Source organism: Anopheles marshallii, chromosome 2, assembly GCF_943734725.1.
Source record: "Anopheles marshallii chromosome 2, idAnoMarsDA_429_01, whole genome shotgun sequence".
Classification (NCBI taxonomy): Eukaryota; Metazoa; Arthropoda; class Insecta; order Diptera; family Culicidae; genus Anopheles; species Anopheles marshallii.
In genome coordinates this window covers 53,906,125-53,919,605 of record NC_071326.1, presented here as the reverse complement: position 1 = coordinate 53,919,605, position 13,481 = coordinate 53,906,125, and the positions used below count along the sequence as shown (strand labels likewise).

Genomic DNA, 13,481 nt, shown 5'->3' with positions numbered 1-13,481 from the left:
ACAGTATCTCACTATGCGTGAAAAGCTTAAGTGCATTAAGTGAGCAAAATTACACTCTATAGCGGATCATGCTCTTTGGAAATTAGTTGAAATAACGTATTGATATTGTTGATGCTCATAGACCTCCAGGACCGATTAGTTTGCGTAGTGCATGATCCCTTTCTGACCGCACTGCATAGTTTCAAATATTGGGGCAGATCATCCCAAAAGATAGAAAGCTTAAGCTTTAAGCCTGTATCTGCCAAATAATCCAGGTATCGGGCTGTATCATTCCATATAGATTTGTAAAGGACATAGCATTTTGACATAAAGAATGACGCAAGGGATCATTTTTGTAAACTGCAATTTGAGGAAAATCGATTTAAGTTTAGTAATTTTATTTTAATTTCAATGCAATGAAATAATATACAAGTCATTCATTGAGAAACCAACCCAATCTGCAAATGTCATACGAAAGGGCGCCCGACGGTAGCCCGACGGGCGCCCAACGGGCTACCGTCGGGCGCCGTAATAACGATGGCTAGGGCTGGTTTTGATATTTACCGCAGCCAAAAAATTAGCAACGCAGCCAAAAACAAAATTTTTGGCTGCATGCTCCCTCCCGCGTTCATTTTTCTTCTATGCATTTCGCTATCATTTTATTGACTATTTTTAGAATCGAACCCTTGATGTGTGTGTCTGAATATCTAGTGTGTTATGTATTTGTCTTTTACGTCTGTGTTGTATTGGGGGCTAAAATAGTGCAATAAAAGCTAGCATGATGGAATCAAGGGAAATATGCACTTCTGTTTTATGTCATCGACATCAATTTGCACAAAATGCACCAAATTGATGGTGCAGTAAAAGGTCGGTATGCAAGTTGGTTTCGTTCAAACCTCGGCCTCAACGAAAAGTGTTTCCTGAATTGCATTGAGATAAAAACAGTCTCTGTTTTACTTTCAATATCAGACACTGATTCCAATGGAACAGCTGCGTCATCATTATCATTTAACCGTCATGAGATTGCCTCGTACTGTTTTCGTGGGATTGTAGCGTAAACTATAGCGATGGTGCACATTAGTGGTGCAAATGTAATGATGCGAGAACTCTACTTGCAAACCATACGTGCGATTATAAGGTCTTTTTCGACGCACAATATCACATGCACATTCAGAGGACGGTGGAGGTGATGAAAATTTCAACTTATTTCAACTACTATTTCATGGCACTGGAGCTGTTGTGCGATGAAAAATGATCATCTATGCGTTCAGGATCTTCGGACACAAGATGGATTAGTATACTGGTGAAAAAGCACATTCATACAACATAAATTTCTTTCATTCCTGCAGATCTTCCGGCACCACGATCATGACGGTGGTACCGGTTGCACGATCATGACAGAAATACAGAGGCGAATATCGCTTGATTCGGTAGGGTAGAAGACGCAAAAGACTCCTCACTGCTATTTTCTGCATGGAAACAGTTGTACTCCACATAATTACCGAAAAAATTCGTCATTATATAAAACGGCTTCTCTTCATGTTGTTTACATGTGCTTCTTCTTCTTCTTCATGAAGGTGTGACAACCAATTGGGGCAGCACAAGTTACCAACATCAATAATAGCAATGCTCACGATGGAGGGCGAAAATTTTCAAATCTTCTTAAGGCCATTGCAGATAAAATTTCCGATCATAAAGCAATAAAAATGCTTCAAAAACACGTGCACTCTTGGACATGGTAGTGTAAATTGACAATGTTAGCCCGTCCGGCTGTCTTTTGCATCCTGGGAATCTAATCCTTCTTTCCTAGGCTTCACTTGGCTTGCCATTTGTATGGCGAGCTGTAAGCGGATAAGCCTGGAAACGTCAAAACGCATACAAAAAACTTGCTTAGAGCGTGATCTATCCCATTTTTTGTTAGCGATGCATTGGTGCAGGCTAATCTACGATCAAAAAGTTGGGTTGAAACAAGGCGAATCGTGTGGAGCTAATGTATTATCACATGGGGTCATACACTAATTCATAGTCACAAAACGCTCGGCTGGACGATTCGCCTATGTGTGACGGAGAAGAAAGACATGTGCAAGGAAAACACATTCATTAAACCCACCTATACCTACAAGACCGACATGCTACATGCACAAGTTTGCGGTTAGAGTGAGCACTTCTGAGTTCTGTATGGCGCTAGGTCTAAATGTTTCCCTTGGGATAACTACTGTTTTTTGGTTGCGTGTATTCCAGACGACGATTCCTGGAGAGAACAACGCAAGTAGTGGAAACAGTCGTCCGTACAGTCATTTGCACAGCAAGGGAAGGCTGGTTTCGTAGAGCCACATTAGTTAAAATATAAGTACATTTAAACTTATGAAATGATAAAGGTGCAATGAAAAGAGTGCTAAAAGTTTAAAATTTGTAATTTTATGGCCGTAGGTAAAGAATATGTGAGTAAATGATATTGCAACTAAAGTAATTTCTTTGGCGTAGCAATTGTTGTGTACCGCACTGTGTTTGCCTCATCTCCGAACAAAACGAAAAAAAGAACACACAAACATGAAAAAATAATTTGAATGGGATCGTCTCTTCCGACCATAGTTCATATCCTAGTTCCGGTACAATAATATTTATTTCATGATCGGTTCAATCGTATGATGACCGGCTTCACTATCACCAGTCGAACGAGATGCCCTGTGGAAACTAGATATTTTCTAACTATAATCATGTGTCTTAATTTATCTGGGGAACTAGTTTAAAAAATGCCAAACGTCCAATATAATAAGCACAATTATAACACAGAAAGTTTGCGTTTAATAACAAATAGTGAACATTTATTTCAGGTTTGGTTTCAAAATCGTCGAGCGAAATGGAGGAAACAAGCACGGCTACAATTATTACAAGATGCTTGGCGAATGCGTTGTTTGAGCATGGGAAATGCACAAATAATCATAGGTAAATTTAACTGCTTAAATTGCTGCTTAAATTCTTAAAATAAATTGTGTCCAGTTTAATTTTTGCCAATGCTACCTTTCGTTCCGATCAATAATTTATTTGAGTAACATTGTTTAAAGTACGTGTAGTATAAAAAGAGAAGAAAATGGCAGGTGGCAACAAGATTCTACTTTTTGCTACACCTGTGCCAAAACAAAAAAAAAGGGTTGTTCCGGAATTTTTATGATTATTTCATTTTAAATGTTTTTCTACCCAACTCCCCGGAACGCTTCGAAATTTATTTATATTAGCAGTCCCGTTTTCTCACGACAGGATAGAGACAAAATCCTATCCAAACCGTTTCTCTCGTAACTAGGATTGAAAATCCGGCTACGTGGTAATGAAAGAAAAAAGAAAACACGGAAACATCGCGGACCTTAATCCAATAGTCTGTTTTTTTGCGGGGCGCATTTGAAAAGTATGATAGATGATAGAACTTGGGCATCAGAGGCATCTGTCACAGGGTTATTCTGACAATTGTGTCAAAAAGATCTGGACTGCCAAATAAATCAAAAGATCAATCCTGTTTGGACCGACCGACAATCAACAGCACGTGTTACGTGGCGATGAAAAAAGTATAACGAAGTTTTAAAATAAAAATTTAAAATTAATAATATTAAAATTAATAAATAAATTAATGCAAAGTAGTACATTACACTACAAACTTTTAGCAACACCAAAGTTAATGCAGTCTTTTCCCGAGTTACGCGACACTCGAGTTACGCGAATTCGAGATACGCGAATCCAAAAAAAATGACAATTCGTGCAATGTTGTATGTGGAATTGAAGATTCTATTTGTCAAATTTCAAATTTTCCCTAAAATACGCTACACTTTGATATTAAAAACATTAATTTTGGTAAAAATTTACTCTAATTTTCAAAATAAACGTAAAAATATTTATTATTAATGTGCTTCATAACGTGAAAAGAATAAATTGATCACCGAATACTAACTATAAACGATATCGTAAAGGGAATCCGAGTTACGCGAATTTCTCTGGCACGCATTATTCGCGTAACTCGGGAAAAGACTGTACATGAAACATGAAGTAAAATAAGTATAAAAAAGGTTCAAATTTTTTTCTTACACGTCAAATTTACCCCTTAGATTGCCAAATTTAATATTCCCTGGCGTGGTTTATATTATATATTGCCTCGGTGGATGTGAGCAATTAAAGAGAAAACTGTGACTTGACTGCGCTAATATTTTTCAACGTTTTCTGGGAAACATTTAATAATTTATTGTTAAAGCTAATTTACTGTACTGTGCCTAGTCTCCTATACTGACCGATTTCCATCAAAGGTCACTTGAAACGAACTTACTAGGTTCGATAATGTTCCTTGGTGATCACAAGAAAGCAGTTTGCAATTAATGATACTCCTCTAGTACCATCAAATTAAAACTAACTACTTATCGGTGAACAAATTTCATATGCAATTTCATATGCATATACCTTTGCACTGACACTATACGGAAAATAAGTACAATCAACCCTCTTATACCAAGATTAATCCAGGTTCAGCTCCAAGTGCCAAGATCGTAAGGTCTCATAACTTAGTAACTTGAAACAGGTTGAGGGGAAGTGGCTCTCAAGTAGAAAGTTTAGAAATCCTTTTGCGAAGGGTACTCCTGCGAATTCTTTGGAAACTCTCTTCTGGTAAATTTTCTTCATTGCATGGGCAAATTTTATGCTCTTATTATTTCTTTTTGCATGGGTTTATCCAAAGGTGACTTAATGAGATGACAATTTATTAAGCCACTTAACCGCCACTGAATATTATTTTTTCAACTTTTAGCGTCTAGTGAATTTTATCACACGTTGTTATAGAATCATCCTTTCTCCGAACCATTCTACCTGAAGAAGACTATTTAAGGTATTTTTATATTTTGTTATTACTTATTGATTTCCTTCGCTAGAACGGCCAGGCAGTATGGACTTATTGTACCGCGCAGCTGTTACTCCTTGATACAGAGAAACGGTCCGCAAGGGATTCTGTCTCGATCGTCTGTCGTGTAGATCAGTGCCGCTACCAAATACACCACTGAACAGCAGCTGTTAGAACAAATTTAGTGAATACAAAAACTCTCGCATTTCTCATATTTTCTTCAACTCCTTATTTCTGTAGTCGAATTTTTAAATGTGCTTTAAAACTAATTGTTGTGATGCTATTTATCTTCTGCGTCAACTCTCGTTATTAGCGTCTGAATCTCAAGCAACATCCAACAACAGCAGCTCGAATAACACCACCTCCAACAACCATAACAATAGCCACAATACCAATAATTATGCTATTAAAACGATAAACGATACAAAGGCTACACAGAATGCAGCATCCCAGGAACACATGCCAGAAACAGTATTTATTCAACAATCAGCTAATCAAAGTACAACTCATCGAGACGGGAGTTCAAAAAACAATATTAACATGAATCTTACGAACCATAACAAATCTAATATCACTAAGAAAGATTATACAAAAGAGTGTGTAGATGAAGCCAGGATTTCTAAACATAAGCCAGATAAGTTATCATTCGAAGATGGTCATTTCCATCACGTAGAAAGCAACATATATAAAGGAAATGACAATAAAGATTATGGAGCACTCTCAACGCGACGTATGCCCTCACGACCAGTGCAAATAGAAATGAACTTTTCAAACTCCAGCGATGCATCTGACAATTCCGAAGAAATAGATCTTACCAGCAATATAGGGTGCATCGATTATTCAAATTCAAATGCAAGTAAGAATTGAACTTAAGCTTTGTATTAACAAAACAGTTAAAATGAAAACATTTATTTTATAATAACATTACAAGGTAGAGTGAGGTACAAGGTGTTCTAAGCATCAAGTTTCTCTAAGAAGAAGTTCTCTCGGCAAGTATACACATACACAAACATACAAATTGGCATACAAGTCAATGGTAGTGACAGAACGATGGATAGATGACTATAGGGCCAATTATCAATTACCATGAAAATAGACCTCCTGGTGCGATTTATCGCAGTGACATTTTTTTCAATGGTATTCGATGAAAAGTTCATGTAAAAATGTGGTGATGGTGCGCTGACAACGAGAAGCCGCATTTTTATACATGGACTTTTCATAAGTTCGTATAAAAACTCTTCATTGCTTACTTCTGATTCGTTCTAAAATATAATATGTACATTTATTTTGGAAATGCACAACAAAATCAATTAACAACAAGCGAGTTTAGAGATTTTCCGTTACAATTTGCTGACGGAAAACAGTTTGCCAAATACGGTTCTCTTTTTGTGATTAAAAAATCTCGACTGTGTGTTTGAAAGCTTACTTTTCGTTAAATTTCTCAAGAAGACAACACAAATAGATGTCATAATACGAATTTTCTGTTTTTGACTACTGATCAAGATCATTTGTCGTAGAAAATCGATCTGTTTATCTCGGTTTTCCTCTACATCAGTCATTAAATTTAAATACGTTGCGAAAGAAATGTGATTCTCAATATATTTGTAAACGCTATATGCAAAGTGCAACATTTTTTGCCATACTATTACACTGACTTGTAACAAATTGAATGTGTCAGCTGGTATTAGCCAATCCCGGATAACTTTATGGCAACGAAAACAAATTTAAATCTCTCTTTTCTACCCAAAAGATTCACATATATATAACTTCATTGAATAACTGCAGAGATCTTTATTTACCTAAAAACATTAATCATAAACTTACAATACAAAGAATAAAATTTTACTTGTTTCATTAGTGTTTTGATTGTTTGTGATATTTAAAGCCAAAATAGAATTCAAAATAATGATTATTGAAAGAACTTTGTTCAATTATTTAATGCTATGACTAATAACGTTCTCATATTGACAATGTTATTGATACTTACTTACAACCATTTCGCGGTCTTGGTCGAGCGCCTTCGCCTGCCAATCCATTATCCCGGCATTTCTGGCATCACCGCCATCACTCCACCAATTACCATTAAGTCTGTTTCGAAAATTCCTTATGGTTTTCGTACTCTGTCTAGATACTTGAGGCAGGGTAACTGGCCCTGCGCCCAAACCCCCAAGTACCTCTAAAGCTTCTGGCTGGCTTCGGATCCTAATCCGTTGCAGAGCAATTTACTTACTTATTAGTAAGACGTTTAAATTATTAGGTTTTACGCATCTTCAAACACATGAATGTGATGACCCTTTATGTTTTAAATCGTTAAATCGTTCAACATTGTACGTTATTGACAAGCAGTCTAGAAAAGTTCTACTAAACCCCCTTAGTTTGACAAAGTCGCAATTGCGACAATCGCTAACTGTGTAGAGACAGTCTTACATTTTTCAGGTTACATTTTTACAGCGTGCGCCTATTCCACCTACCGTGAGATTCATCACTGGCGCAAAGTATACATAAAACATTACTTTTAGTGTAGCTGCTTTTAACAAATGATACGATGGTTTTGGTTCAATCAAATTTGATTTTTATGGATACACCCAAATTTGGAATGCTTCCCACTCGGCAACGATCGGGAGACTAATTAGAGCCAACAGTAACAAATATAAATTATGTTTAACGTTATTAATTAACCGGGTATAGCCATTGGCCAAGTATTAGTAATATCCAGATGAGTTGATGACTGAATGTAAACGGGTACATGTGCAACAGTATAAGGTTGTAAGAGCACAGTGTTTGCTTGATATTATCAAACAAAACACTAAACATGAAAAGGACGAAAACCGTTGAACAATAAAAAAGAAAAAGAAAATAAAAATTTATTTTAAAAACGATATTGTTGTCAATAGCGGTTTTATGTGAACTATCACTACTTTACGGTCTGTTAATAAATGCGCAGTCTCACAAAAATATTTTTTTTTTTAGAAATTCATTTCATACAAGAGATTCCTCTACAGCTCTAGATTTACAATATCTACCAATATGTGACCTAATTCTACTGTGACACACATTTTCTTATCAACGTTTTAAAGCGTTACCGCACAGGTCTATCGGAAGGTTCAATATATTGCAGCTACTGTGGAGAACTTATCAACAGTACCATTTCGACGTGCTATGTTGGTGGTTGCTTAATCTGAACTTGTGAATAATTGCTCACTGTGAATAAAGTAATACACTTGAAAAGGTATGATTCTATAAAACTTAAGTTAATTTGTTTCTTGTTGCCCATGGCTGGTGTGTTGTAGAGAAGAATAAGTAAATTTTTGTAAGTAGTAACATTTAATAAATGCTTATTTCATTAAACGAATTTAATTTCAACTCATTACAAAGTGTTCAATCCGTTCATTGGGACTAATAACGCAAAAAGGTGTTCATACTTGTTAAGTTTGTTTTGTGTTCTGGATTGTGCTATTGAAAGTAATGATTACATGAATGGGTTTAAACAACATTCCCGTATGGGCAGGTGTACCATTTTGTAGGAACCCGTACTGTTCGTCTCCATAAATGCTTCAGAGTCCGAAAGTAATAACTTGAAATGAAAACGGATTGCAATTACTATACATAATAAGCGCATATCTACTTAATAAGGATTGTTTTTTTAGACTAAGAATGAAAAGTTGAACAGGATTTAATTAAACAATCCTGAAATTTTTTTAGCAATTCATTGAATATTTAACAATTTAACAACTGAAGTTCAAATAGTAATTTTGCAATAGCCACTACACAATTCACAATTTTGCAAACCAATTCATGATTGATTCTTCTTAAAGTATCAGATGCTGAATGTTTTGACTTTCAAGATTTTTTCAATTAATCTCGATTCACCAAATTAACAACACATACATTGCGTTCTTTCAACTCGTTTCCTTTGAGAAGTTTTGCCCTGGATGCTCATGTGCACTCATATTTGTTGATTGTCCTCGTAATTGGTGTTCTATAATAATATACAGCATACTGTGATGGATTTTAACAAATTTAAGTATTACTCACGATGGTGTTCGCTCCCGATTGTAAAAAAAAAATCCATAACTTTCTTAGCTGCGCATCCAAGATAAAATCTATACCATTTTCTATTTTCCGCAAAAATCTAAGTCAAAGGGTTGAACAATGTTTAAAAAGTATACCAATACAGTAAACACAGCACTAATCTTTGGGTTTCGTACTGTTTAAGGATTCTCAATGGCCATTTACAAACATGCTAAGCTCAAATCAACAGTTCTGCCAAGAGCCAACAGTAATTCTGACTTTCATAAATTTTCAATTGAACGTCTAAAGTTCCCGGAGCAAACGAGTAACATGATCACACTGACTGTTTCTTACGCAAGACAACACATTCATCTTACAGTATAGAAACATAGAAACTATAGAAACACTGTGGTGGTTACCACAATTAAGAGCACAGAATGAAATCTTTGAATCTTAACGATCAAAGATCGTTTTATTCCTACCTTCCTTGATGGTTTCCAAACGTAAAAGAAAGCTCCTGGCTTCCTGTTCCTGACAGCTCGTGTTACAAAATCTCACGCGCTCCTCCACACTACGTTTAGTGCGTACGCTTAATTTCTCGCTAAGCTGGTTTACGCTGCCGGATTCACTTCTACTTTTGCTTTGTTCGCAACAAACACGTCGTTAGTGATTGTTGTGTACTTTCAGTGCCTTATCAAAATCGTGCAAGACGGCTATCATAGAGTATCTCCCAAATTCGGCTAATGAGGCGTTGAAAGTGTTAAACATTAATTGCCGGTCATTTCTTTCCTCTCTGAATGTACAGCATAGTTAGATAGATTATAAAAGACTCTCAATGTGTTTTTTTTATATTCCCAGCTTCAAGTGTAGCTAAACTTAATCAGTATTAGTGAATCAGTGACAGTGTATGTGTAGTGCAATGATTAACATCAAATGTGTTGTTGTTTTTATGTTGTATATTTTGCAATTCCTGGCTTCTAGCTTTATCATTTCAACATACAGATGTACAAAAGAACATCAATGTATTAAAGAATATGGTTCTATTAATGGGTCTGCCAAGTCGGATGTATTTCCTTCTTTAAATTGTTGTCGCTTAGTGTGTGGGAAATTTGGACCTTTGTGGCCTCGACCAACAGGTCGAGTGGATCTTGGTAAAAATACGACTATAATAAATCCTTCCAATATACGGTGGGTTCTTCTAAAAACTGTTTTGTATGATTTTCAGCAAGTATCTAATATGTAATCCTTCCTACAGATTCGAGCAAACATGGTCTAATCAAACTGCTGAAGTAAAAAATATAATGAACGAAATAAAAAAAAAATTTTTACTTAATCTAAGCCAAGAATTTAAACATCAAACAATGCTAGCGAATTCAACACCCATGGAACTGATTATAAAAATTCATACTGCTTCTGATACAACTAATATCAACTGGACGACGGATGAAAGTTATTCGTTAAATGTTTTCCTTGAAAATATTACCTCGGTGGTTGCAAAAATAGAAGCAAACACTGTGTTCGGTGCACGTCATGGCTGTGAAACTCTGTTACAATTGTTTGCCACAGTTAATGAGGGAAACTCCACCGCATCGCTACATATGTTATCGCAAGCAATCATCATAGATGGACCAACGTACCCGCACCGCGGGCTGCTGATCGATACAGCCAGAAATTATATTCCGATAAAATGTTTGAAAAGACAGCTAGATGCTATGGCAGCTAGCAAAATGAATGTGTTTCACTGGCATATAACCGACACACAAAGTTTCCCGATACAGTTAGATAGAGTTCCTGAAATGGTAGCAAATGGAGCATACTCTGACGATGCCATTTATAGTTCGAACGACGTGAGAAAAATTATACGATATGCAAAGTATCGGGGTATACGTGTAATTTTTGAGTTAGATGCCCCAGCACACGCAGGTAAGGGTTATTTTTTATATATAATCTCGAAATTTCAAACCATACTGTTAAATTTCGAATATGTTTTCATATATTTTCAGGGAATGGCTGGCAATGGGGACCAGACAAAGAGCTAGGAAACCTTGCCGTTTGTGTTAATCAGCAACCATGGCGTAATTTTTGCATCCAACCACCATGTGGCCAGTTGAATCCTGTCAACCCAAATTTGTACACTGTATTGCAAGATGTTTATTACGATTTGGTTACCTTGAACAAAGAAGAAACGGTTTTTCACATGGGAGGAGATGAGGTATTTTTTGGTTGCTGGAATTCTACAGAAGAAATCGTAAGATATCTAAATAATCGTGGAATGGGTCAGAATGCTACGGACTTTCTAACGCTTTGGAGTGAGTTCCAAGTAAGTATGATTTACAAATATGTGTAGAATTTATTCCTAAGTTTCGTGATACTCGAGTAACGCTGATTTACGGTACGTAATTTTTTTTTAAGTTCAGTTCGTAGAGCACATGGAATACAAATTCTCTTTAGTTAAATTTTCAACACATCCAAAAATACGATATTTTTTTTATTTAATAAGGACGGCTATTTCAACACGATACATTTTTTTTCGTTAGAACGGCCTGGCCGTATCGACTTCATGATACATTTTATTATTGGACAAATTTCTGAAAATATAAGTATAATTGTAATATTTTATGGTTCTTAATGTTGGAAACCTCTTTTTAGCAACGTGAATATAAATATTAATAATGATAATAATATAATAAAAAATAAACAATATATTACGGAAATTCGAGCAACGCGAACTTATCATCGTCGTAATTTTGGAATTGTCTAAAATGGTGTTCAAAATTTGTTTAAACAAACTTTGTTGTTGTTGAAACAAACAAACAAAAACCTTTTCGAAATTTGTTTAAACAAACTTTCAACACACTTGGACTTGAAATTAATGTGCTAAGTAATACTAACTAGATCATATTTCATTATTTCAGAATAACGTGTTACGCTTGTGGGATAACGCTTTATATATAGTAAATCAAAACAGAACTGACACATCGGCAACCAATGGCAAAAGGGTTATAAGTCCAGTTATTTTGTGGTCTAGTCGTTTAACAGACCCATCAGTGATTGAACATTTTTTGTCACGTGAGCGTTATGTCATACAAACATGGGTATCGTCAGCGAACAGTGTACCGCAAGAATTACAAAATTTGGGATATAACATAATAGTTTCAACCAAAGATGCTTGGTACCTAGATCATGGTTTTTGGGGGGCAACTACTTATTATAACTGGAAGAAAGTGTACGACAATCCTCTACCTAAGGGAAACGGCATTTTGGGAGGAGAGGTTTGTGTATGGACTGAATTCATTGATGCGTATACACTGGACAATCGAATTTGGCCACGAGCAGCAGCAGCGGGTGAGAGACTTTGGTCAAATCCAACAACTAAGTCGTTAGAGGCAGAGTCGCGATTCTTTCGCCACCGTGAGCGTCTCATCAGCCGTGGGATACAAACAGAAGCTATAGCACCTCAATGGTGTCAACAAAATCAAGGGCAATGTCATTAAAATAAAAAATAAAAAATATTAGTAAATGTTAGCAATTAAGAGTATAATTTATAGTTTATAAGTCGTTGGGCAGCAAACGAGTGACTGAAAATTCACCTACATAAAAAAGTCAACAATAATATGCCAAGACTTTCGCAGTGACAAAAAGAAGACGTGTACAGTCGCCTAATCGAATAAAAAAGGTTAAATTTAAGCATTCTTTCTCATTTTTATACTCCGTACTTGTGCATTTTTATACTCCGTACTCCGTTTACTCCGTAGCAAGGACTGACTATCCGGCTCCTGCACATTATCCTGCACTTAGACCACATTTTCTATGGGCACTAAGGATTTGTTGTTCAGGGCAGGGGTCTCCCAACTATTCTGATCAGTTCTGAAAGGACTGATTTTAACGATTTTTCATAACGGCACCCTGCTGCCTTGTTGCCAATCCAACTGTTAATAAATACAGGCAGTCCCCGAGATGCGCGGTTCTTCCTATAAGCGGATTCGGAGATACGTGGTTTTTGGAAATTTGACAGCTGAGTTAGTTTATAGCACAAAATTTAAGCAAAAATGTGTAAAATTGGTCTAAAATAGCTTCCTTTGTCATATGAAACATTTGTTTTTAGTTTATTTTAATGTTTTTTTTAATGAAGAAATTAAGTGCAGACCAGGAAGTCAACTACCTAACATTGAAGTATGAACGATTTTACTACCGGATTCGACTTACGCGCAAATTCGAGGTACGTTCGAGGTATTCCGTGTTATAACAGTCCTAAACAGTCCGAAATACTAGCGTATTTCGCGGACGGCCTGTATAAATATCGAATCTGGCAACATATTCACGGCAGATGGCGTCGTCGTCATTGATCATTACTGTATTCGATCGGACCGAAATGGGGGTCGGCCAGGGGTCACTGGCAAAAGAATCTTAAGATAAAGAATAGGATCTAAGTGATCCGAATACCCTGTAAGTTGAAGAAATCGGTAAAACAATGAAGAAGTAACTTAACAAAATGGAATTTGTCATATTTTCAATCGAGATTAGTAGTATTCTACCAGTAGGAAATATCTTAGCAGAAGCTGAACTGAACGTTCTGGTACTTAAAATATTTTGAGTTGATAAAGAATAACGTATTTCG

The 13,481-nt window shown here is 36.1% G+C and overlaps 2 protein-coding genes across 2 annotated transcripts in view; both read left to right on the top strand.

The window, feature by feature from the left end:
* The window catches only part of LOC128719120 (homeobox protein OTX2-B), a 32,349-nt gene extending 26,630 nt beyond the window's left edge, over positions 1-5,719 (top strand). The window contains exons 2-3 of the mRNA XM_053812742.1: positions 2,814-2,925; positions 5,166-5,719. Coding sequence (XP_053668717.1) covers positions 2,814-2,925; positions 5,166-5,719 — 666 coding nt within the window. The remainder of the gene's footprint in view (positions 1-2,813; positions 2,926-5,165) is intronic.
* A 1,879-nt stretch (positions 5,720-7,598) lies between these two features.
* LOC128718152 (chitooligosaccharidolytic beta-N-acetylglucosaminidase) lies at positions 7,599-12,357 on the top strand. Its single transcript, XM_053811823.1, has 5 exons — positions 7,599-7,618; positions 9,866-10,051; positions 10,119-10,786; positions 10,867-11,183; positions 11,779-12,357. The coding sequence occupies exons 1-5, from the start codon at positions 7,599-7,601 to the stop codon at positions 12,355-12,357; spliced, it is 1,770 nt and encodes a 589-aa protein (XP_053667798.1).
* The last annotated feature ends 1,124 nt before the right edge of the window (positions 12,358-13,481 follow it).

Bases quoted from the DNA above. Each gene is read 5' to 3' on its own strand.
- LOC128718152 (XM_053811823.1), top strand. From the start codon at position 7,599: ATGTGCAACAGTATAAGGTT. The intron at 7,619-9,865 runs GTAAGAGCACAG...TTCAACATACAG, and splicing joins ATGTGCAACAGTATAAGGTT to ATGTACAAAAGAACATCAAT. The intron at 10,787-10,866 runs GTAAGGGTTATT...ATATATTTTCAG, and splicing joins AGATGCCCCAGCACACGCAG to GGAATGGCTGGCAATGGGGA.